This window comes from Triturus cristatus, chromosome 10, assembly GCF_964204655.1.
Source record: "Triturus cristatus chromosome 10, aTriCri1.1, whole genome shotgun sequence".
Classification (NCBI taxonomy): domain Eukaryota; kingdom Metazoa; phylum Chordata; class Amphibia; order Caudata; family Salamandridae; genus Triturus; species Triturus cristatus.
In genome coordinates, this window is record NC_140593.1 from 314,082,929 (window position 1) to 314,105,883 (window position 22,955).

At 45.0% G+C, this 22,955-nt stretch overlaps 1 protein-coding gene across 1 annotated transcript in view; it reads right to left on the minus strand.

Annotated features, from left to right (window-relative positions):
* The window catches only part of CFAP69 (cilia and flagella associated protein 69), a 630,939-nt gene that overhangs the window by 332,357 nt on the left and 275,627 nt on the right, over positions 1-22,955 (minus strand). The window contains exons 6-8 of the mRNA XM_085631353.1: positions 13,895-13,993; positions 7,898-8,050; positions 3,951-4,128 (exon numbers count right to left, since the gene is read on the minus strand). Of these exons, the coding sequence (XP_085487479.1) occupies positions 3,951-4,128; positions 7,898-8,050; positions 13,895-13,993 (430 nt within the window). The remainder of the gene's footprint in view (positions 1-3,950; positions 4,129-7,897; positions 8,051-13,894; positions 13,994-22,955) is intronic.

A 22,955-nucleotide genomic window follows, 5' to 3' on the forward strand; every position in this document is an offset into this window, starting at 1 on the left:
GGGTTATTAAGGCCTCTCACATTCCAGGTCAGCAGGTTCAGGGGTGCAGTATGGTCTTTCATCCTAGCCATTGGAAAGAGCGAAAAAATACAAGGAATACACCGATTCTAGCGCACACCATAGTAGTCAACAGCAAAGCGGTCAAGACAGCATACAATCTTATGCAATACCGGAGTACAGCCATGTTTCTCATGTACCACAACCTGCTAAGAACATCCCAACAGTTGAACTCCCACCCCCCTCCCACTTTAGCAACCCAACCATGCCAAAGCCATACCCCACCCATATAAAACGACATAGTGTAACTTAGTATGGGGAGCGCCCGCTGCGGGGGACCCGCCGAAAGCCCACTACTTCATCCAACAGAATGGATGTGACCAGGTGTACGATTACACATGCGTGGCATCGCATACGTCTCTTAAACTGCCCATTCAAGCATGTCGTGGACTATAGCCCTCTCAATGGACTCCTGTCGCGGGTTAGCTGCTATCACGGTCACCCCCAGGGCCATCCAGTGTGTCTCTACTGTGCGATTGGGAGATATGACACAAAAATCCACCTCCCTACTCTTACGGTCCATCTCCACAGCCCACCTTGCACAGTTGATCAGGCCCACAGTACAGTCAGCCGGGTGGCTGGGCCTTCTGGTTAAGCATATTGTTCGCCCCCGGTTCCTGGTTTGTGCGCTTACAGCAGCCAGTTCCAGTTTGGCTTGCACAGTTCGGGGGGGTCCAGGTCCGGCGGAGTCGACGCATCACGTCCCTCCGCCTCCAGCCAACCTAGCCTCAGTGCACCCCGGCCAGGTCCGGCTTCCACCGAATCCCGGCAGGAGTCGGCGCAGCAGCCCCCCCCTACATGTTATGCTGAGTTCTTACCAGTTCCGAACCGCCATATCACCACAGGCATCTCAGTCCATGTCCGCATCCCTGTCGGCCTCCTGTCGCCGCTCAACCTGCCGCCGCTCTTTCTGCTTCCCCCAATCTTCTTTAGGAACTCCTGCGCCGCCCTCGGTGTCTGCAGGATCGTCTGGCGGCCATCTTGCATTACACGAAGTCTTGCCGGATAGAGCATGGCATACTCAATATTCAACTCCCGGAGCCTCTTCTTTGCTGGGTTGAATTCTTTGCGCGCCATTTGGACCGCCATCGTGAAGTCCGGGAAGAATTCCAATGTGTTGCCCTGATATGTAATTGTCCGCTTTTCTCGAGCCAGCCTCAGGATCGTGTCGCGGTAGTTCAGAATCTGGGCGACAATCACCCGGGGGGTTGCCCCTGGTTGTGGGCGAGGGTTCTGTGGGCGCGTTCCACAACAAAAATAGCGAAGAGGTGCTCCTTTCCGAAAATGCTTCGAATCAGCTCTTCGATATACGTCTCCATTTTCCCTGTGTTGGTGGACTCTGGGATGCCCGCGACGAGGATGTTGTTGCGTCGGGAACGCGCTTCCAAATCTTCTGCCTTGTTTCGGATGACGTCCAGTAGTTTCCCCATCTCAGCACATTGTTACGTCGTGCTATGTGCCTCGTCCTCCACCGCCGATATACGTGACTCTGCTTCCTCCAGTCGCAATCCGTGGCCATCTAATTTGGCCGACATGTTGTCTACTCGCAGTGTTATAGTGTCCAGCTTGCCGTTAATGTCTTGCAGACTGCGCTGTATGGCCAGCAGGACCTCCTCCATGCCCGCAGATGCGGCCGTGGGCAGCACCCGCGCCGGCTCCGCCGCCGTCGACGCCTCCTTCGCGGGCTTTTTGGCGTCAAATGGCAGCTTGGACTGCGTTTTATCCGTTTTACCCATTGTAGAGTCGCACGGGGATCACTCCCGCCACAGCCGCCAGTCCGGGGGTCCCACACCCGACGACGGCGTCCAGCAGCTCAGCAGGTCCGGTGACTGTTCCGCAGCAGCGAGGTCCCCCCCAGCGAGCGCGGCGAGACCAGCGGTCGAACACAGCCACACCAATCCTCTGGATTCACTATATCGCCGTCTCGTGTGCAGTGTGGGTCAGGAAAGGGAACCCCGGCGGCGCCAGTCAACAGTCCGCTTGTGTGCTCCCCGCGTGATCCGGCGTGCGCCACCGTCAACACAGCCTGCCCGCTTTACCGTGCCCAACAGGCATCCTGCGTCGCATCGGGTGTGGCCGAGGGTATAGGAGCTCACGCCCGGCCAACCACACAGGGGTGAGACCTACGGTGCCGAGCCTCATGCGTCCACACCGCCCCCTCCGCATCCAACCTTTAGCGGGCCGTGTGGTGAGTGCCTCCAGCTCAGCGCGATTCCTGATCTCCCGCCTCCAGCCGCCTTCAGTGGTGCCGTGCGGCCGACGGAGCCCCAGCTGCCCCCAGCTCCCGGTCAGTGCTTCGTAGGTCTACGTCTGGGGCAGATCGCCCGACGGGGTGCGTGCATTCCGCGCATATTGATTAATGCCTACCGGCGTTCAGATGGCCTTCCCAAGCCGTGTGTAGGCCGTCTCTCATCACGTCCGTACATCAGGGAAGGCGGGCCAGATTACAGCGCTGGGCCCGTAGCTCGCCAGTTGTGCACCCCTGCAGGCATATGCAGCGCTCATGTTCTCCGCATTAGCCATCCAAGTCCGCCGGCCTGGTCCACCATGGACGCCGCTGCTCACCGTTGCTCGCCCGAGATCCGTCCGCCACAGGGCGCCGCCATCTTGGGTCACTGGTCGTCGCGTCCGCGTCCCGGAAAGTTAAGCTATTTTCGCGACATTCACTCGTCGGCAGCTTCCCACCGGTCTCCGCATGTAGAGTCCCAGCCTTCCGACGTTAGAATTCAGCGGCAGACAGCAGAAGCGAGCCCGCCATCGCCCTCTAATAGCCGTTAGATGAGCCTGGTCGGCGGAGCTGTCTCACGAGGCAGCCATTCCGCTGAGGGCTCTCTAGCGCCCCCCCCAAATTTGGGACCCCCTTGACAATTGTTAAATAACCCTATTTGTTTCCTCTTTCCTTCTTAACCTTCCTTCAAACAATCCACATCAGCGAACAGGTTGCTCTGAGCTCTCTCTATTGGCTTCCTGTAGGCGAAGGGAAACTTCACCTTTCAGCACTTAAGTGACCCCTCCCACTCTGAGTCCTGCTCTGACACAACCCTCACTAGGTAAATAAAATGGGCTTCGTTACAGGTGAAATATTGCTCACTCAGGTAAGTTTTATTTTCATCTGCTAGGTACCACAAAACCAAACTACCGGAGAGTGGAAAAAATGCAGGAGAAATGGATGCAAATATCACTGCTTGCCAAGGAATGGGGACTGCTCCCATGATTAAAATTAAAATTAATTCTCGCCAGCCATCAAAGGTTTTGCATGGACTTCTGAGGGCACAGATGTTCCCCTCTTGGGAGTAAATGAGTGGTAGGTCAAACTTGGGAAACTTACTGCCCTCTTACGTCATCCGGTCTATTGAGTTTTATCACCCTGAAACCACCACATTGCTTCATATGCTAAAGGAATGGTCAAAACTTTTCTCCACAGACTGACTTTGACATACTGAGGCATCTTGGTGACCAACACAAGCAAATATACGGGTGTTTTTACATATTATTTCAGACTGCGAGTTGCTACGGGTCGTTGAATTTTAGTATCAAAGAACAACTTAAAACAGTCAAAGTTACGAAATGGGGAATCGATGACATGTCTACTTGGCATGTTTATGTCGAGCCTAAGAACACGGTGGAGGCACGTTTACCATGCCAAACACTTTGAAAGTGATGCAACAGCACTCTGACAACTGCAACTAGGATGTAATACAGGGACAGGTAATTGATCAACAATATAAAACGTACCACACTACTGCAGCATGGCGAAAATATTCAGCCTAAATTACTCAAGCCAACGGAAGGGGTCCTCCGCGAAATAATGACTCATAACAAGGATATCCTAGCTGCTCAGTATCTGCTATAGGAAGGTGTTTAATATCAGTACGCATGAACAATGAACTTACTGAATGCATTCCACGTTACTCAGCTGATTGATAAGTTCTTCCTGTGAACCATTTTCTAACAAGTTCCATAGAATTTCTGATGATCTGAACAGAAGCTGCCCAGAGGGGTATGGGTCATTAAGGCGGGTGCAGATTGTGCTGGCTGCATGGGCTTTTATCATTAGGTTGCAGTTTTTTCCTAAAATTTAAAAAACACTTCAGTTATTCATCTACAACCAGGATGTACCTCCATCACACCAAAAGAAAATATGCACACATTTAGTACTGAATTAGGTATACCTGTCTTTCCATCTTATCCTGCAGCTGTGTATTAGACCCATCAAATCACAAATGTATACCTATTTACACCCCAACAAGGCAGCCTCACAGTTTTATTTATCAAATATTTAATTTTCAGAACTCGCCATACCACATGCATCCCCTCCACAGAATGGCTGCAGCAAAAATACAAGCCGCTGACTATAGTCAACTTTATTCTCCCAGTCGAACATCTGTCCTGCAGACGCATTTTACAAAGCAATGAAAAACAGTTGGTAAAGCACAAGGCTTACAAGGCTCAAAGTGAAAGCAAACGTTAGATACTGCACACTGAAATATACTTTAATGTTTTTTCAAGTGTTCAGGGCATTAATTAACTTCAGTGAGTGTGATAATCATTGCAATATTATAGACTCATGCTTATGTTATTGTTTACATATACAATGCAGTTGGCTTTACATCAAGTGCATTAATGTAAGGGCTATTATTCTCTCATGCCTTCTCATTTTCCTTGGTATGACCAATGGATCTTACACTGACATACTGGGGCAATCTGCAAATAAAATTGAGCCCCTGTTTGGGGATTGGAGCAACTGATATATCAAAAAAGGGAAACCAATAGTTTATTTCAGTTTTCTGAATAATTAAAAATGCTGTGCGTGTTTTTTCATGGCCGTACCCTCTCATGCTGATATTACCTTAGCACTTACATTTTCCAAATTCGTTTGTGGTAAACTGCATCGCCTCACTTCCCCCATTTGCCAATTGTTGGCAAATCAAAGACAATTCCCCTTTGAGAAATGTGTGCTTGGGCAAATCCAGTTTGTTCCACCTTTTGAAAAATTCACTTTTTGCAGAAATTCTTTAAAGACTCTATTTTTTTAAGTCCTGTGAACCAGTGAATAGACTTCACCTAGATGTCAAGCTTGGTGAATGGAAACCAAATGACATACATGGTCTAGACTAGCAATGGAACCAGACTAGTCTCATTCCTTTAGGTCTGATGGTGGAACAAGAGATATTTCCTTCTATTTTCATGTCTGAGGGATTGTTTTTTGGCTTCCATGTAATGGAAGTTCCATGTAATGGAAGGGCCATCGGGAGACAGATCTAGTTGAACATAGGCCAAGAAGTCTGGAAACAAGCATTTTAGCACAGCAACTGAGAGGAAGTATGTAAGAAATTGGGTTACCGGTTGGGGGGTGGGAGGGGATGAACTGATCAGATTGAGGCACAAGCAAACCCCAAATTGACCTGTGCTCAACCCTCTGGTAGCTTGGCTAGAGCAGTCAGGCTTAACTTAAAGGAAATGTGTAAAGTATTTATGTAGCACTTCAAACAACAAAAGTGAAAACACAACACATGAAAAATCCCATGCCATTTTAGAAAAATTTGGAAATATTTAAATTAAATCAAGACCAAAATGGCACACATTCAGGTAGTAGATCCAGAGATATGCAGTTTTAAAGATTTAAGTGAAAATAGCACCAAAAAGCCAAAAGTGCCACTTGCAGCTATCTGGTCGTGCGAGACTGGGAGAAAGCCATAAGTTCAAGCCGACCTGGAGAGAGAGCAGGTTGGTTACAGGGACCAGGTTAGTCATGCCGAAAAGTTTTTTTCTCAGTCCAACACAAAGAGTCCCGTTCGCGGTGGACAGGGTCACAAGGAGCAATGAAGCGTCACAAAAGGTCTTTGATGTAGCACGGAGAACAGGCCTGGCTTTGACGATGGTCATCGCTGTAGCGCAAAGATCTTTTTTTGTTGTGAATGGTCGGGCTGGAGCTTCATAGTGGTGCTCCTCGCCAGTGGTCGATGATGTAGCACGAAAGGTCAGTTTGTCGGAACTTCGAGTTGGTGGGCAGTGCAAGCAACAAGATTTTGGCATTAATAGACACATTAGCGGTAGGGAAGAGCCCAAAAAACTCAATTCAGCTCCACTGAGGCCCCATCACATGTCCAGGACCTGAGGGGCACCCCTTGGGGGTCAGAGCTGGCTCCAGCTTGATCTGGGTGCTGGTTCAGCTGGTTGGGAGTCTTCTTTAAAGTGGAAGACGCTTCTAGAGGTTTCCTGCATCTCCTGTCTAGATTTCAGACCAACTACACGAGGTATGCAACCCTTTATGTGGAGGCAGGACATAGCCTATTCAAGTGTTATTAGTGTTTTACCCAGCTGCGCCCTGCCATCCTGCCAGTGTGGCTCATCCAGGCACACTTAGCCCTCTATTGTGTGTGGCTGTCTAGAAGGAATATAAAAAGCCCAACTGCCAGCTACACCCAGTCATGTGACCCAGAGACAGGCTGCAGATACTAAATGGCTACGTCAAGAAAAGGCTAACTTTCTAAAAGTGGCATTTTCAAAATTGTAATTAAAATTCGACTTTCCAATAAGACAGGCTTTTCATTACAATTCCAAAGACACCAAACATGAACTGGTTACCTGTCCCCATTTGGAGGTTATAGCTTGTTAAATGTAAAAAGGTACCTCCAATGCTATCCTATGGGAGAGGTAGGCTTTGCTGTAGTTAAAAACTAATGCTATGAGTTGTATACCACCAGGACATGTAAAACTTAAAAGTACATGTCCAACTTTTTAAATATACTGCACCCTGCCCTCTGGGCTGTCCAGGGACTTACACGTACATTAAATATGTGAACTCGGTATAAGCTAATTCTACCATTAGAGAGGACAAGTACTTTAGCATTAGTTAGAAGTGGTAAAGTGAGTAGAGCCTAAGGCCAACAAAATCAAATTCAGCAAAAATTGGAGGAGTGAAGGTAAAAACTTTGGGCATGACCCAGAAGAAAGGCCCAAGCCAAACACAGGGGATACACCAGTACTTCCCTCAATACTGAAAATGTTATGCTCTTGGGGAAGGAACGTCTCCCCTGAACGTTACAGTAACATTGAAAAACAAACTCTCTTTCTGTATCACGTCCCTACAATTACTGGAAAACAGGGGAATCAGTTACCCTACATCTGGGGAGCTAGGGCAGAACAAATACTTACTCCGACCCCTCTACACTGCAATTGTGTATCCTCCCATGAAAAAATACAGTATGATCCAATCGACATGTCCATTGAAAATGAGATTGCGAGGAAATCAAGTACAAACCTTATGTGAATCAGTTGTCTTGAGGCAACAGAGGTGCACCATTGAATGATTGCGAAAGGTAGCAAAAAGTCTAGAAATAGCACTGCTGTAATTAGCTAGTGATTATTGCACATAGGGCCTATCATCTAGATTTGTACTGGCCCGGCGCTGGACTGACCCCCATTTTGTTGGGTCTGAGGTGTTTAAGTTGGTGCATATAATGGGGAATTAGTCAGAATAAATGCTTAAAACGCAGATAGCACATGTCCTGAACATTGAGGCAGTTTGTGTTTTTGAGCTCTACTATCAGCAAAACATGCACTAGCTCAAAGACATTTTGAGTTAATGCATGCACTGAAGATGCAAAAAAGCAAAGCGCAGATCCCTCCTGCACTGGCATAGTGCAGAAAACAGGATCATGATACAAGCCCCGGACCTTAAATTACGGTAAATAACAGGTTAGCCTGAGATGGCTGGCTGGCAAGATAGTTGAAAACAGAAAATTGGCATCACTAATTTGAGTAAAGGGTAATAAAACAAGTTTATTGCAGACATGAATCTAAATAAGGTGAAGTTGTAATTACTGATTTTCCTTACCAGAGGAGCTGGAGAGGAGCTGGAGAGCTTTAAGTACCCATATCTTCATTTCAGGGTCATTTTCAAATAAAGACAGAGACAAAACTAGACTTTCTGCCAATCCTCCACGCTCTGCCATCTCTATCTTATACCAGTTACTGGTTGGATGTAAACCTGTTATGTTATATGAGAAAACAGAATAATATTATACATTTCTCCCCTTATACAATAGAATGAAACAGTGATCTTTGTAGATTGCCAAGAAAACAAGATGCAAGTAATAAATTAAAATAGTGATACAAGTTTTCTATAGTTCGTGGCCTAGTGATTGGAGTAGAGTAGGACTCGACTGTTGTATAGTGACTGATGTGTGGAGAAGTAAAAGCAAAAGAAGCTAAGAGGTACAACTCTCTAATACAGAGAAGGAAAAGTTACTTACCTGTAATCCTAGTTCTCTTCCAGGGGAATCCACATCAAAGTCATAAGCATGAGTGGTCTGCGCATGTACAAAAACCTAGAGCACGTTGCCAAATATATACAAAATATGTATATATGTACATCTACAAAAAGCTTTTCATTAGAAAAGTATGCTTAAATAGACACAAACATTGTTTTTATAGACTATTAAAGGCTAAAAAATGCCAAATGTAATTTATTTTTAAAAAGACTTCCAATTAAAATAACTAGGTTCTAGGTTAAGAAAAGTAACCAGATCACTAATTTCACAAACGTTTTCAAATGCAAAGAAAGGACATTGCAGATAGGCTGTCAATACGACTAAAGGCATCACACTTCCTCCGGTGTCCCATCATGACTCAGAGGTGAAAGTGAGGTCAGTTCATTTTTACAAATTTAATAGGATCCTGAATGGAAGGAATAAATCTGTAATCCTGTTTTGGGATTTTCTTTTTGAAAATAATAGAAGAAAACTATTTGGTGCAGGGCTCGGGTCATGTTGACAGAGCCCTGCACCAAATAGCGAAATGTATTATAAAGGAATGCCAGCTTGGCGGTCATTTACTAATCTGGTGGAACAGCAGGCCGTCTGCCAGGCTGTTCAAAGAGAACCCTTGTATGGCCAACACCACAGGTACAATGGGCTAGGGACAGTAATGGTATTTAATGTGGCACTAAGTATGAATCAAGAGTCAAGTTATTAAGGCTCAGATGGTGTGTGCAGGGAAAGATGACAAATCGATTTCCTGAGCACTCATACCCATCCAACAGATACAAAGCAATATTGCTTTTTTGTGCTAACGAACAGGCATTAGGCTGCATGAATTCTTTGGGAGATCCTGCCACATTGCCAGAGGCACTACATGCATCATTCAATAGATACTTCACGTTTTAGAAGTAGAGGGTACTGAGTGGAGGGGAGACTAAGTTAGGTTTACAGTTCTTTCAGGTATGTCATTGCACAAATAAGAATGTTCTGGTTGGTGTGCACACAGCACATAAGAGACATCACCCATTAGTTGAAAATGGTTCTGGTTCAAAAGAGATCACAGTGAGTAGTGATATTATTGAGAAGCAAACTCTCCCGCATACCTAAACACACATGGAGGAATACAAAGGGATGGTATATTACAACCATGCAACCCCTAAAAGAGACACTCTCCTCTCTATTTTGCACCTCCGTTGACTTCCCCCATACACACACACTTTTCTGGAGCAAATAGGTCTGCTTATATCATAGCTCCCAGCAGGAAGGCTACTTATGGCAAAATGTAAAGCCCAATATGGGCTGCAGACTTTACAATATATTACATTTCTGCTTATCTAGTTGATGAATGGATTAGTGGTCCCCGAAGGAAATTAGACATATACAACAGAGACATCGATAAGGTGCCCAATATATTTCCTCTTTAGCAGGGAATCATTGCACACCATCTAGTGGCAACAAAAACAGTAAAGAAAATATGGATGGATACCTTTCAATGTTGAAATGACATATTGTTAGACCTCTCAGCCCTAGGGTGGTCTTACTCCGTTTTTTTCCCTTTTCGCCTCATTTTTGCCACCATCTTTTTGTTGGACCTAGGCCTCTGAGCACCTTACCACTGCCAAACAGTGCTGAGGTGCAGGTGCTCTCCCCTAATAATTTGGCTGCCACACGCCCCTGCTACTGCGGAGTGCCCATTGTACATACACGCACCAGTAGTTAGGATCAGGCTGGGACATACTGTTACTGTATCCTTGCTGTCCCGCCTTTTTGTCACATAGACAGACATGGTAGAAGCCCCTGGAACCTTCCAGCCCAGGGAAGAGTTATACTTTGCCGCCTTTCAGGAGGGTCACCTGACCTAGGGGTATAAGAGGAAAGGAGGGAAACCTAACTAGTCAGTTGGGGCACCACTGGACCTGGGGGAACCTCTGCCGGAGTATAGGCTGTTGGGCCTAGGGGGGAACCTACACTACTGAGTCTGACTGAGCTTAGGCCCTGCTGTACCCAAGATAGCGGAGGGGCTCTGCCAGCCTGCTGACCTTGCCCAGTGAGGGGGAAACCCAGGAGACCAACTCCAGTGTGCTGCAGGGAACCATCCTGCCTCTTGTGCCAGGCAACTCAACCCCCTACCCTATCCCCCAAGATACTTCAACCAAAGAAACCGCAACCAAGATGTCACTACCACCTGCGCTGGGACTGAAGCGCTGAGCCTGTGAGCGCTGCTGCTACTGGGGGATCACCAGGTAAAGCGCCGTGCTTCTAAGCGCTGGGCTTCCATAGCCTGTGTCCTGCTACAAGCGCTGTGCTTCCCTAGTGCTGCACTACCCGAATTGGCTGCCCACGCGGCTGCTGGCATGAAGGAACTGCCTAACCTGCTGAGCGCTGTGCAGCGCACTCCTGGTGTGTCCCGGAATCACCGTCGCAGCCCCTGCGCTTGGAAGTGTGTAAGCGTTGTGTCCAAAAATCACCACCGCGGCCCCCGCGCTAAGAGATAACGAAGTGCTCTGCCCAAGATCACCGCCGCGGCCTCTGTGCACTGTACTGAGAAGCGCTGTGTGCGAAACTCACCGCCGCGACCTCAGGGTCGCTGAAGAAAGAAGCGCCCTACCGCGATCACCGCTGCAGCCCGAGCGCCGCTAAGCCAGGGGAAGCTGAGGCCCGAATCACCGCCGTAGCCCAGGCGCCGCGTAAATCGAAGCCGCAGTAATTGAATCCAGGCCGCGCTAGGCCTGTTGCGTGGAAAGGAGGCGTTACCCAGCAACCAGGGCGCCGACCGCGTCATCGGCCTCGCCCCCCTCAAGCCGCACTGTGATTGGCTTCCGGGTCTCGAGGCCTACAGAGGCCCGGGGCCTGCTGCCGGCCGCACCTGCGAGGCTCCGGGTGGATCGAGGAGTGTCCTTCCGCCCCCTCTTCAAGGGAGCCCATAACTTTGCCAGCTTTCGCAGCGCGCCGATCCGCCTCCCCCGGCCGAAGCCCCACGTGCAGAGAGGAGCAGGCTGACCGGGGAGGAGGCGTACGGCGATATTTGTGGCTGCAACTTCCCCCGCAAAGACCGAGTGGTGAGTGGGGAAACAGGGGACGGCGCCCCCTTTCAATATCGCGCTGAGTGTGACTGAGGGGGGGCAGATGCCTAAAGTGTGCTTCCTCTGACTGCTCCCTCTCTTATTGAATGTAGAAGGCCGGTAGAGATCTGGCCTGATCACCGATTGCATCCCCATTAAGAGTTAATCTTTGTGCTGCATAGCGGAGGGCGCTGTGTGACCTGCCTTACCCAGGAGTATTGCCAAAAGTGAGTTCATGCATACCAAGTGTTCTTGGTGTTGAATGCCCACACAAGGGATGGGTCACTATTGAAAGTGCCTTAATAAATGTTCTCATGTCGTTTGCAAACCGGCATGAAGCTCTTTGTTGAATTGAATGTACCTGAATGCATTGAAGCCTATGTGTTTAACCTGCACTGCATTACCTACAGTGATACCTACAGTGATACTTGCAGTGAGAAGGTTGTTACTCCTTTTTACCTGCAGGATGTTCTGCTGTTCTGATGTACTTGAAGGAATTTACTCATGATTTGAAGTGAATTGAATTTACTGTTGTTCTGAGATTATCTGCCCTATCCACTGCTCTGACTTGAATTAGATAAAGAGTCTTGTTTTATAAAACAACCTGGTGTGGTGTCTCTTCATTGCGTGCGCATTACTGAGTCAGTGCGAGTGTGTGAATTGCTTAACACATTGCCTTCGGGTGCCTTCCAGCCTCGCGCCAAGCTACCGTGTCGGAATCGGTGACCCCGGTTCTAACACATATGCTTAAAAAAGTCCATGCCCATGATTTCAATAGGTGGGGTAATACTGGAATCTCTAAGCTGGAACACATGATTGCAACAACTATAAGCCCATTTGAGGTTCTTCAGGTCAATTATGACATGAATCATTATCAATTTTTCAAATAATCCTTAAGAATTAGCTACAATTGTAAGACACAACTAGAATTCTAGTTAGTAAATATGAAGAAATAATCTTTACTCTTGACTCAACAAGTTTAAATAATCTGTGTTGTCTGTCTCATTGTATCCCATAATGCATTGCACTGTAAATCTGTGGTTTAGTTTACTATTGTTTTGCTATTCACAAACTAAGAGTGCAGTTTTACGTGTAGTATCTTTACAGCTGTGGAGAACTCAGCAGATTAAAATATAGGACAGTTGTAAAAACACTACACATTAAAAAAAAGATTGCTTTATTTAAAAGCAATCACAGACATGGATGTCTGCTGACCAGTGCAGGCCACTAATCCTGTGATTTTTGCGATTCCCAATGGGTCGCATACTGAGACTTACCTCATTAATATTCATGAGGTAGATCTATTTGCGACCCACTGGGAATTGCAAAATGTGTAAAACACACTTTAGTACATTAGAATTTGAGATGACCAAATAGCGATTTACAAAAATTCGCTATTTGGTGATTGCAAACACTAATGTTAGTACATCTGGCCCAGAGTGCTAATAGATCTTGTGACAATATCTCTCTCATGGTTTCTACAAATGTTCTATTAATCGAAAGGTTGCTTTACTTGCAATGACTTTAACTGCAGTTCCTGATGACCACAATCAATGTTCTCTGCTCCAGATGCTTCAGACCCTAACCTTAGGGCAGAGACTTCGACATATATGTTCGACATTCTTTTTAAAGAGTTCTAAAACAATAGGTATTTAAGTCACTGATAATATATGGACAAATATATCTAAAAAGGTTTATAGAAACTGTCAGTTTTGCTCTTTATATGTGCTTAAGTTAAAAAAGAAAACAAGTAGTTAGATTGAAAAAGGGGAGTGGAACAACAGACACAAAGGATGGGAAGGGGAGAGTATTAAATAAACTGCGTGCTGTTGTGCAAGGATGCCAGGGGGAACAAGCAGACGAGAGAACAAAGAAAGACATGCTGAAAGGGAAAGAAAGTGTCACCTCAAGTTGGCAGTGGAAAGATACAACTCATCCAGTCAGAACACTGTGAGGCTAAAATGCTCCATTGTGGGATAAACAAAAGAATAGGGAGAAAAAAAGACATTGAATTAAGTGTAGAGAGAACCTCGATAGACAACAGTGCCATCCGATCATGAGCACAGGGTGACCTAAAACCAGCTACAAGGAAACTGGTCTGCCACAGCAGCCAAGACCTGAAATGGTTCTAGGAGGCACCTGTCTTATCAAACACTCTGAAGTGATCCACAGTATCTTGCCCACATTTTTTCATTTTTTACAAATGTCCCCTTACCTCTGACTCTTTATCTTTTAAAGAGAAACATAGAAAAGATAATCAAGTAAGCATATCCTTAGTAAACATATCCTATAATGTGGAGGGCATCATAATAAAAAAATGATGAGAAATGTTAACAATTGTCAGGACACGAAAGGCATGATGCAGAGTTGCAGCAACCAATAGCAGATGCTGTTTAGTGCCCATTTATGCAAAGACCTGGTCTGTTTGTAATTAAAAAGGGCTTTGTACACAATCAAAAACAACTCAATCGTTGTGTGGCAGATAACATCAATTTGATAAGTGAGTTTTACCTTCAATAGGTTGTGTTGCCGAGTCTGGACTGTAAAATCGAATAATAGTGGCACAGATCTGCATTCTCACCTGAGAACTTGGCACTCTCATCAGATAGCCTACAAACATATGCAAAAAGTACATTTGAGAATTAATATATAGTACTAGAAACATGTAAAACAATTCTTCATAACAGAGATCTGGAATCCATAGTGAAATCCTTTGAGAAACAGGATGGATCTGAGAAGAAGTGCAGCTTTGTTGAGGGAGAAAGGGACCCCAAACTCATAATAAAAGCACAACCGGAAAGGGAATAGTAGTACTACCTTTCTCTAACATGATAGAACGAGATTTGCACCTATTCTTGGAAGATAATATATTATTGATAACGAAGAGCTTGCAGAAATGGTAAGGATGCAAGGCCAAAACTAGTTAGCATTAATGTTTTGTATAACATTGCAAAATTAGTGTAGAAAACTCAGATGATACAAATAATATAGATGGTCGTTCTCAGTATGAAACACAATGCCTACAGAGCACAACCACTCCAATTTCTGACTGAGGCCCTTATTCCGAGCTGCACAATACTGGAGGCATACTAAACTTCTCTGGGTTTTTACCATTACCATGTTGTAAATATGTGCCAGTAGTGAGCAATCACAAGTTTAACACCATATAAGAGGAATAACCATGTGAATCAAATTTCTTCAGCTGTAAAACTACATGAAATTCATACATTTCAGACCACATTCATATGTAAGGCACATCATTGCATCTTACAAACATGAGTAAACACAACATGTACAAAAACCATAATACAAGTGCATAACTCAAAAGTTATATCACTTGAAACCAGTCTGATAATGAACATTGTGCAGAGGTTGTAATTATTAATGTTGTTTGAACAATGAATCTTTTGCTTATAATGTCCGGTGGGGTTATAAATAACTGAATTTGAGTAGGGCTTCCAAGTTTTTTATGGTTGCCTACTGTAGAGAATTAGTTCAAATGTAAAGCTACCCAAGTGTATCCGACGACATGTTTCGAACCTCTTATTGCTTTTGGGTTGTCCTCAGGACCCTGAAGCGTTGATTCTCATTTTTTCTTAGGTTCAACTTGTTTGTTGACATTCATGAGGCATCGTATGTCACATACTGAAGGTTTTTTGTGGAATTATGTTACCTCAATCAGTTTTTTTTAATGACGTTTCCATCTGGGCTTTCGTCTCTCCAGCTACTATTCATTTGACTTCCAGCGGGACTGGTTTCAAATGTGACAGTGTAAGATGCAAAAATGTGCCTTACATTAGAATGTAGTCTGAAAGATGTGTTGAAGTGCACATGAAATATGTGCATAATAACCAAAAAGTATTGAAAATAAATACCTTGGGCCAATGCAATTTAATCACTTGACCCTGGACAAAAAAGCAGATTGAATAATTTCAGTTTGGGTAATTGTTGATATATGCTTTTAGAAAGTTGGCATTTTCTTGCCTTAGCCATTTGGTGCCTGCAGCCTGTCTCTGGTCATGTGACTGGGGGCAGTTGGGCTTTGTGTATTCATCCTAGACAGCCACACATAATGGTAGCTTAGGTGTGATTGAGTAAGTCATCACTGGCAGGATGGGAAGGAGGAGCTTGGCCGAGCCTCACTTACACCTAAATAGGTTGTGTCCTGTCTCCCCACAAGGGGCTTCATACCCCCGTAGTTAGTCTGGAGCCAGGGAAGGGGAGGCAGGCATCTGTGCACTTCAAAGGCATGCTTCTAGATACTTCTCTGCACTTCGAAGGCACAACTGTGTGTAAAAAAAAGAAGGATCTCAGACACTGCTACTTTAGTAAACTTCTGAATCTGTAGATACTGTGGTAAATATTTCATTACCGGTACTATTTTTTATGCGGTAAAGTCTAGTAAGAATAACTCAGTAAATATAAGAGGCAGAATCCGTGGTATTAGAGGTTTAAAAAGGCTTTATTCCTATACAAAGGAATGCAATTCGAATTGCAGGCTTCTATTCCATCACCACGAAAGTTCAGGAAGGAAGGGCATACATTATTGACAGATAATCGGTTTTATAGGAAAATGCATTTACAGTGAAACAGATGCAAGAGGCGTAACAGCTGATAATACAGATAAACTGTGCATACGTAACTAATAGAGGCGGTCATATGGGCGTAATTTAATAAACGTCATTATACATGATGGGTGGATCCATAAAAGAATCCTGCAATGTCAGCAGAAATATTTGGCAGAGATGCGCGCGCAGCCGCATGACGTGTGATTGACGTGCAACTAGAGGGTGAAGGGGACTTGACATTTAGCTCTACATGTGGAGACAGAAGTCTGGGGGTCATGTCAACCTAATCCCAAATCATATCTAATATCCTATGTTTAAAGAACTGTGTTATCCAAAAGGAAAGGTCTCTAGGATAGAATCTATTCTATACTGCCTGTTAGTGCGTGTACAGGCGTCTAAGTGTCTACATGAGATGCGAGGGGGTAGGAATATTCCATGGTAACGGGGCCTATGAATTACTTGCATGAGGACAGCGAGGCCTGGCCCTTTGCACGGTAGCTGGAGGAATGTTTACCTAAACTGCTAGACAGGAATGCATCGGATGAGGAGCGGAGCAGATAATCTTGAAGGTGAAATACAGTTTTTGGCAGGCAATATGCTGGATCAGGCACCGTTAGCCGCGCAGGAAGGAGGACAAAGTTTATGGATACAGATGCAGGCTCAGACTGGAGCTTTCAGAGGCAGAAGGCAGGAAAAGGCTTGATGACAGAATTCAGGGCCTACTCGCCTGAATCTGTAAAATGTGGAAAGTGAACCATATAAAGTCGGTGGCCTTTCATACTTAGGAATGGAATATCTGACCCATTCTTGGCGGATCTGAAAGAGGACATGTTGACGGTGGACGCACATATATTTGCGTCTTCAAAACTGGAATTGGAGGGAACATACATGTACGTATAGCATGCACATAGAGCCGTTGGGGTCTACGATAGGGGACATAACTGATCACAAAATTCATATTTCCTCATTCCCTCCTTGTCCCCTACGGACCCTCAGGAGATATCGATCTTCATCAATCCATCGATCTGTTCATATAGCATCATTTGTTCTTCTTTCTTCTTCCGGGATCTTGAACGAAAACGTGGATGTGGGATACACGATGTGGCACACAGACCACAAATCGCTGGCCCACATTGTAGACATAAGCAGCAACTGAATAGTATGAGAAAGCCAATACCTAGGAAGGATAGGATTCTCCATCCCCAGGCTGACAACACGCCCCAGAACCAACCGGACCAAGTCCAGGTGCCTGGACTCTGGTGTATCTGGCTTATAATCTTATGAAGGCGGGTTATGGCTTTATATACTGACGGCGAATTTTCTGGTATGAAAATGCAGCAACTTGATCCGATGACCCTACAAGCTCCGCCCCTATCGGCCAGGATGACGTCAAGGACAAGACGATTTTGAAGCACAACAATCCGCATAGCAGACTGCTCTTCTGTTAAATTGCCTAAGGCGGAAATAGTCTCGTTCACTACTGCTTCAAGGGTTCTGGTTAATCTACGTATCAGCTTATTATTAGTGACTGTACCTATATAGGGAAAGAACCCTTTATTGAAATCTGTGTATTTTTCCCATGCTGTTTCAGTGTAATCGACAATTGGGAGATCTCTCTGTTGTCTATTGTGTACTAAATGGGTATTTCTGTGATAATCAGGAGGAGCTAGGAAAACAGGTGGCAGAAGGAATGCTATGTAACAGGTACCATCCCAATCTAAAGGTAGACATATATATGCGGTCTGGCCACATATGAAGTAGGAATGATGGGAAGCTCTAAATGTAGACTTGCCTTGATCACTGAATTTTATTACAGTGGTGCATTTACTATGGCCCATGTGTATGGAACCATTCTTTCTTACACATAATTCCCCTTTTACTGGGAATACTGACATGGCGGGCAAGATTGGTGTAGCTTCAGATTCAACGTTCAGGATCATGAGGTTAAGTGTAAAATTACCTAATCCATATACTTCATTTTCTAGATCAGTTCCTGTTCTTTTGGGGAGTCCCTCCTTGTTAGGGTAGCAGACTTTAAGCAAAACTAGGTTCAGGTTTCCCCATACCCAGTTGTCTTGATAAACTGCGGAATTTGAATCTAAGGAATTAATCAAACTAAACCATGCTCCACAGGAGCCATTGTGTGTGAACGGATATGGAAAGAGGGGCAAAACTCCCTTATAGTTTTGATAGGGAGGGAGTCGACCACATATCCAACAATTTGTGGCATTGCTGGTCTGATGGGAATGATGTAACATACTAATGAATGTGTTGTTGCGCAGCGCAAATCTATAGGACAACTCATGCGGAGGTAATTTGCTAAAAGAATGTTCTGTAGTTACATTGTAAGCACGCTTAAGAATAGGGTAATACATATGCAATAGTATGCTGAAAATAATGATCAGAAGACTTAGAAAAAACAAAATTAATAGTGTTACTGTGCAGTGACTACGAAGTGATTTACAATACGCATGCTTTTTAAGCTGCATCTGCTGATTTCTTTCTCTATTCCGGTCTAGAGGATACATGTCAGAGACAAATTCAACCGATTCACCTTGGAGAGGACTTAAACAATCAAATTGTCTGACTTGCTAGACCTCAATTTTAGTTTGTAAAGTTCTGGTTTTGACTGCTCAACCAAGGGGAGCTTTGAGTCTGTCTGTGAGGGAATACAAGGTTGAGTATTCACACTGGATGGTAGTCCATAAAATTTCTTGATATGACTCGAGTGCAACCACCCTTTACGACCCTCAATCTTCACGGCTGTCCTTGTAGTTAGTAGAACTAGCTTCGGCGACTTCCACCTAGGCTCCAGTTGGGTCTTCCGGTCGAAATTCCGGACCAGAACTAGGTCACCAGGAACCACGTCATGGGGCTTCACCTCAGTATTATCGGGAAAAGCTGCGGCTACCTGTGAACGACAAGATTGTAGTGCAGACATCAAGGAAGCTAGGTAATCTGTCAGCATATTACAGTCAACATCAGTGATTTTGCGAGGTACAGGCGTCCCCCACATATTTGGTGGTCTACCGAAGATCACCTCGTACGGGGATAGCCCTGTTCGAGAATGTGCTACCATTCTCATGTAAAAGAGCGCAACTGGTAAGGCTACTATCCAATCGACACCTTTTTCCCTACATATTTTGGACAATCTAATTTTCAGGGTTTGATTATGACGTTCCACGAGACCTGCTGCCTCGGGATGTCGGACACAGTGGAATTTCCATTGGTAGCCTAACAAAAGGGAAACGTGTTTCATTAGTTCGGATGAGAACGGCTGGCCGTTATCTGAGTAGACAACACGTGGTAAACCGTACCGTGGGAAGAATTCTCGAACTAACTGTTTGGCAGTAGTCGGGGCGGTGTAATCTGAAACCGGGTAGGCTTCTGTCCAACGGGAAAGAGCACAGACAACTACGAGAACATATTTGAATCCTCGACATCGTTCCATCTGGATATAATCCATCTGGAGGACTTCAAAAGCATGATCGGGAGGTTGAAATCCACCCTGCTCTACGGGGATGCTTTTACCTGGATTAAACTGACAACATATCATACAGGTACGAACTTTTTGTTTAGCTGCTGCTCGCAAGTGTTTGTTGAACCAAATGTGTTGAATGCTGTCTAGCATAGCTTTCTCTCCTAGGTGCGCTGGACTATGTATTGTATTAATGATGACTTGAACCATGGAGTCGGGAAGAAACCATATAGATTTTTCCTTCGTCATCCATCCTTGATCCGTTTGGATCCCTCCTAATTCAGTCCATTTCTTTATTTCTTCTGGTGTAGCATGTGTCTGTATGTCAATTACATCAAGGGCGGGATCCTTAACTGTCATGCAATGTGTTGGTGTCGGAACTATTGTCTTTGTCATGTCAGTTGTGTGAGTCTGATTCTGAGCAGTCTGTTTAGCTGTTCTGTCAGCTAGGTCATTACCCTGAGAAATGATATCGGTAACTTTTGTGTGGGCTTTGCATTTCATAATCGATATTGCAGTAGGTAGATGAATCGCGTCTAATAGGGCTTGAATGAGGGGTCCGTGTTGGATGTGGGCACCGTGAGAAGTTAAATAACCTCTCTCTCGCCACAGTACGCCGAAGTCATGGACGACTCCGAATGCATAACGTGAATCTGTGTATATGTTGACTTTCTTATTCTTGGCTTGAATACAGGCTTGTGTCAGAGCGATGAGCTCTGCTGCTTGAGCTGACAAAGTGTTAATACAATTTGTTTCAATGACTTCAGTGTCTGTTGTGACTGCGTAAGCGGCCACTAACTCTCCTGTACTTGTTCTCATACATGACCCATCTACATACAATGTCAAGTCTGGATCTGACAAAGGGATATCTGTCAAGTCTTGTCTGGGTTTCGTCGTAATAGTAATGACTTCGACACAATCATGTGCCAATGGATCTGTTCCGCCCACTGGTAACAGTGTGGCAGGGTTTAACGTATTACAACGTCTGATTTCTATATGTGGCTGAAACAATGTCAGTTCGTAACCAGTGAGTCTCGCTATAGTCAAGTGTTGTGTTTGTGTGCGGTTCAAGAGAACCTCTACTGCGTGTGGTACTTGTACTGTCAATTGGTGTCCTAACACTATGGCATCGCTTTGTCTGATAGCTAAAGCTGTTGCTGCCACCAATTTCAGGCACGCAGGAAGAGCCTGAGCTACTGGATCTAATGTACTAGAGAAATAAGCACATGGTTTGTGTGATCCTGCTTGTTCCTGAGTGAGTACTGACAAGGCAGTACCTTCGCGTTCTGTAACAAAGAGTGTAAACCGTTTACTGTAACATGGTGTTGCTAAAACAGGTGCTTGGCATAAAGCTTTCTTTAAGCTTTCAAAGGCGTGTGTATGTTCTTGAGTCCAAGGGAGGACAGTCGATGTGGCTGCCTCCTGTGTTGTTAACTGGATGAGTGGTTTTGCTAGAAATGCATATTGAGGGATCCACTGCCTACAGTATGAAGTGAGGCCTATAAAAGCCCGCACCTCTTTTTGTGTCTTGGGTGGTGGCATGTTAGCGATTAACTGGATACGGTCGGGTGTAAGCTGCCTTCCCTCCTTGGACAGCGAGTGCCCAAGGTAAACAACTCGCTGGACACAGAATTGCAGCTTAGAAGGGGACACCTTGTGCCCCTTGTCGACCAGAAATTTTAAAACCGTCAGTGACGCTTTTTCACATTCAGGTTCGCTTCGGGCGGTGATCAGCAGATCATCGACATATTGAAGCAAGGCAGTGTTAACTGGCATGTGGATACTGTCAAGTTCTCGTTTCAGTGCTTGGCTATAGATGCTAGGGCTTTCTGTAAATCCTTGAGGTGCGCGTGTGAATTTAAAGCTTCGTCCATTTAAACTGAATCCGAACAGATATTGACTTTCCGGATCTATTGGGACGCTAAAGAAAGCATTCTTGAGATCAATTACAGTGAAGAACGTTGCTTCTGAGTCAATAGCTGTTAGTAATGACGAGATATCTGGGACCACAGGGTATTGTGGTACAATACATTTATTTAATTCGCGCAGATCAATAACTAATCGATATACTGATGGTGCTTTTGGATCCGTTCTTTTAAGAATCGGAATTATCGGGGAATTACATACATTGGAGTCGGTTTCGACAACCACTCTTTGTGCAATGAGCTCGTCAATGATTTGCAGCAAAGCCACAACAGCATCGGGTGGTAACTTGTATTGTCGCATTCGTGGTAGTATTACTCCTGTTTTTAGTGTGACACGATATGGTGTAATATTCATGCAACCAACATCAGTGGGGCCTTGTGCCCATAAATGTGTAGGTAAATTCTGCAGTCGGTGATCCATGTCTCTGGACACGTAGTGACCTTTGAAGTCACGTAGAAATAGTCGTACTCCTTCCGGAGAACAACATATTATGGCTCCTAGGGCTTTCAATGTTTTTATACCTAACAAGTTTTCTGGACAGGATTTGGTAAGCAATAAATCTGTAGTACGTGTCAATGGACCGATCGTAAGTGGAAGAGGTTGTGTTACGTCATTTATTATAGGTTTTCCTGAGAATCCAAGGGAAATATTTTGTGAGCCTGAGAGGGGTGCCCCTGGAACTTCACTGCGTCTTATAGTTGTTCTGCTTGCCCCTGTATCAAGTAAAAACTTTCTGTCTTCCCCTAATAGTTCACTATGTACATAAGGTCCCTCTTGGTCTACAGGAACCTCAATAAGGGGTAAGCCAACTTCCCTCTCTAGGCTATTTCATGTATATCGCTGATAATCGGGATAATCTGCTTGTGCATACTGATACATCTGTTGTGTTGTTGCTTGTGTTGCAGCAATAGGCTGCGCTTGTGGTGGTGCTACGGTCTGTTGTGGAGATCCCTGTTGCGGAGCTAGTTGTTGCGGAGCTAACCTAGGTTGTGCATGCTGAGGGATTTGTTGTTGATTCTGATCCTGTCTAGGTGGACGTGGTCTCTCCTGGGTTCTACCTGTAGCAATATTATGTTTCAGGACTGGACAATCGTGTATATAATGACCTGGTTGTTTACAATAGTTGCATGTCCCTTTCGTAGGACCTGCGGAATCACCCTTTTGATGACCATCAGCTGGGACTGACTGAGCAACAAGCATTTTCATTTTTGTATCTTTCATACGTCTTTGTTCGTGTTCTTCTCTAATTCTATTGTGGTGATATTGTAACATCTGTAACATCTGTGATGGGGTATTACCTTGCCAGGTACTTTCGAATTTCAATACTCTATTCTTGACTTGCAGCAGAGAATTTTCAACTAATTTTGTCACAAACAGATGTGGATATGACTCACTACTGGCTTTTATGCCACTATTTATACCAAAACATTTTTCAAATCGGGAATAGAAATCACTAGTGTCTTCATCTGGCTTTTGTTTACAGGCTGATATTGCACCCCAGTCTTCCTTTTTCGTAGTTAATAAACGTGGCAGTACCTGCACTAGTAGTCCTGCTAGTGCTGTAGTCTTTTCCCCAAGTCCTGCTCCGGCAGCTCGGGCC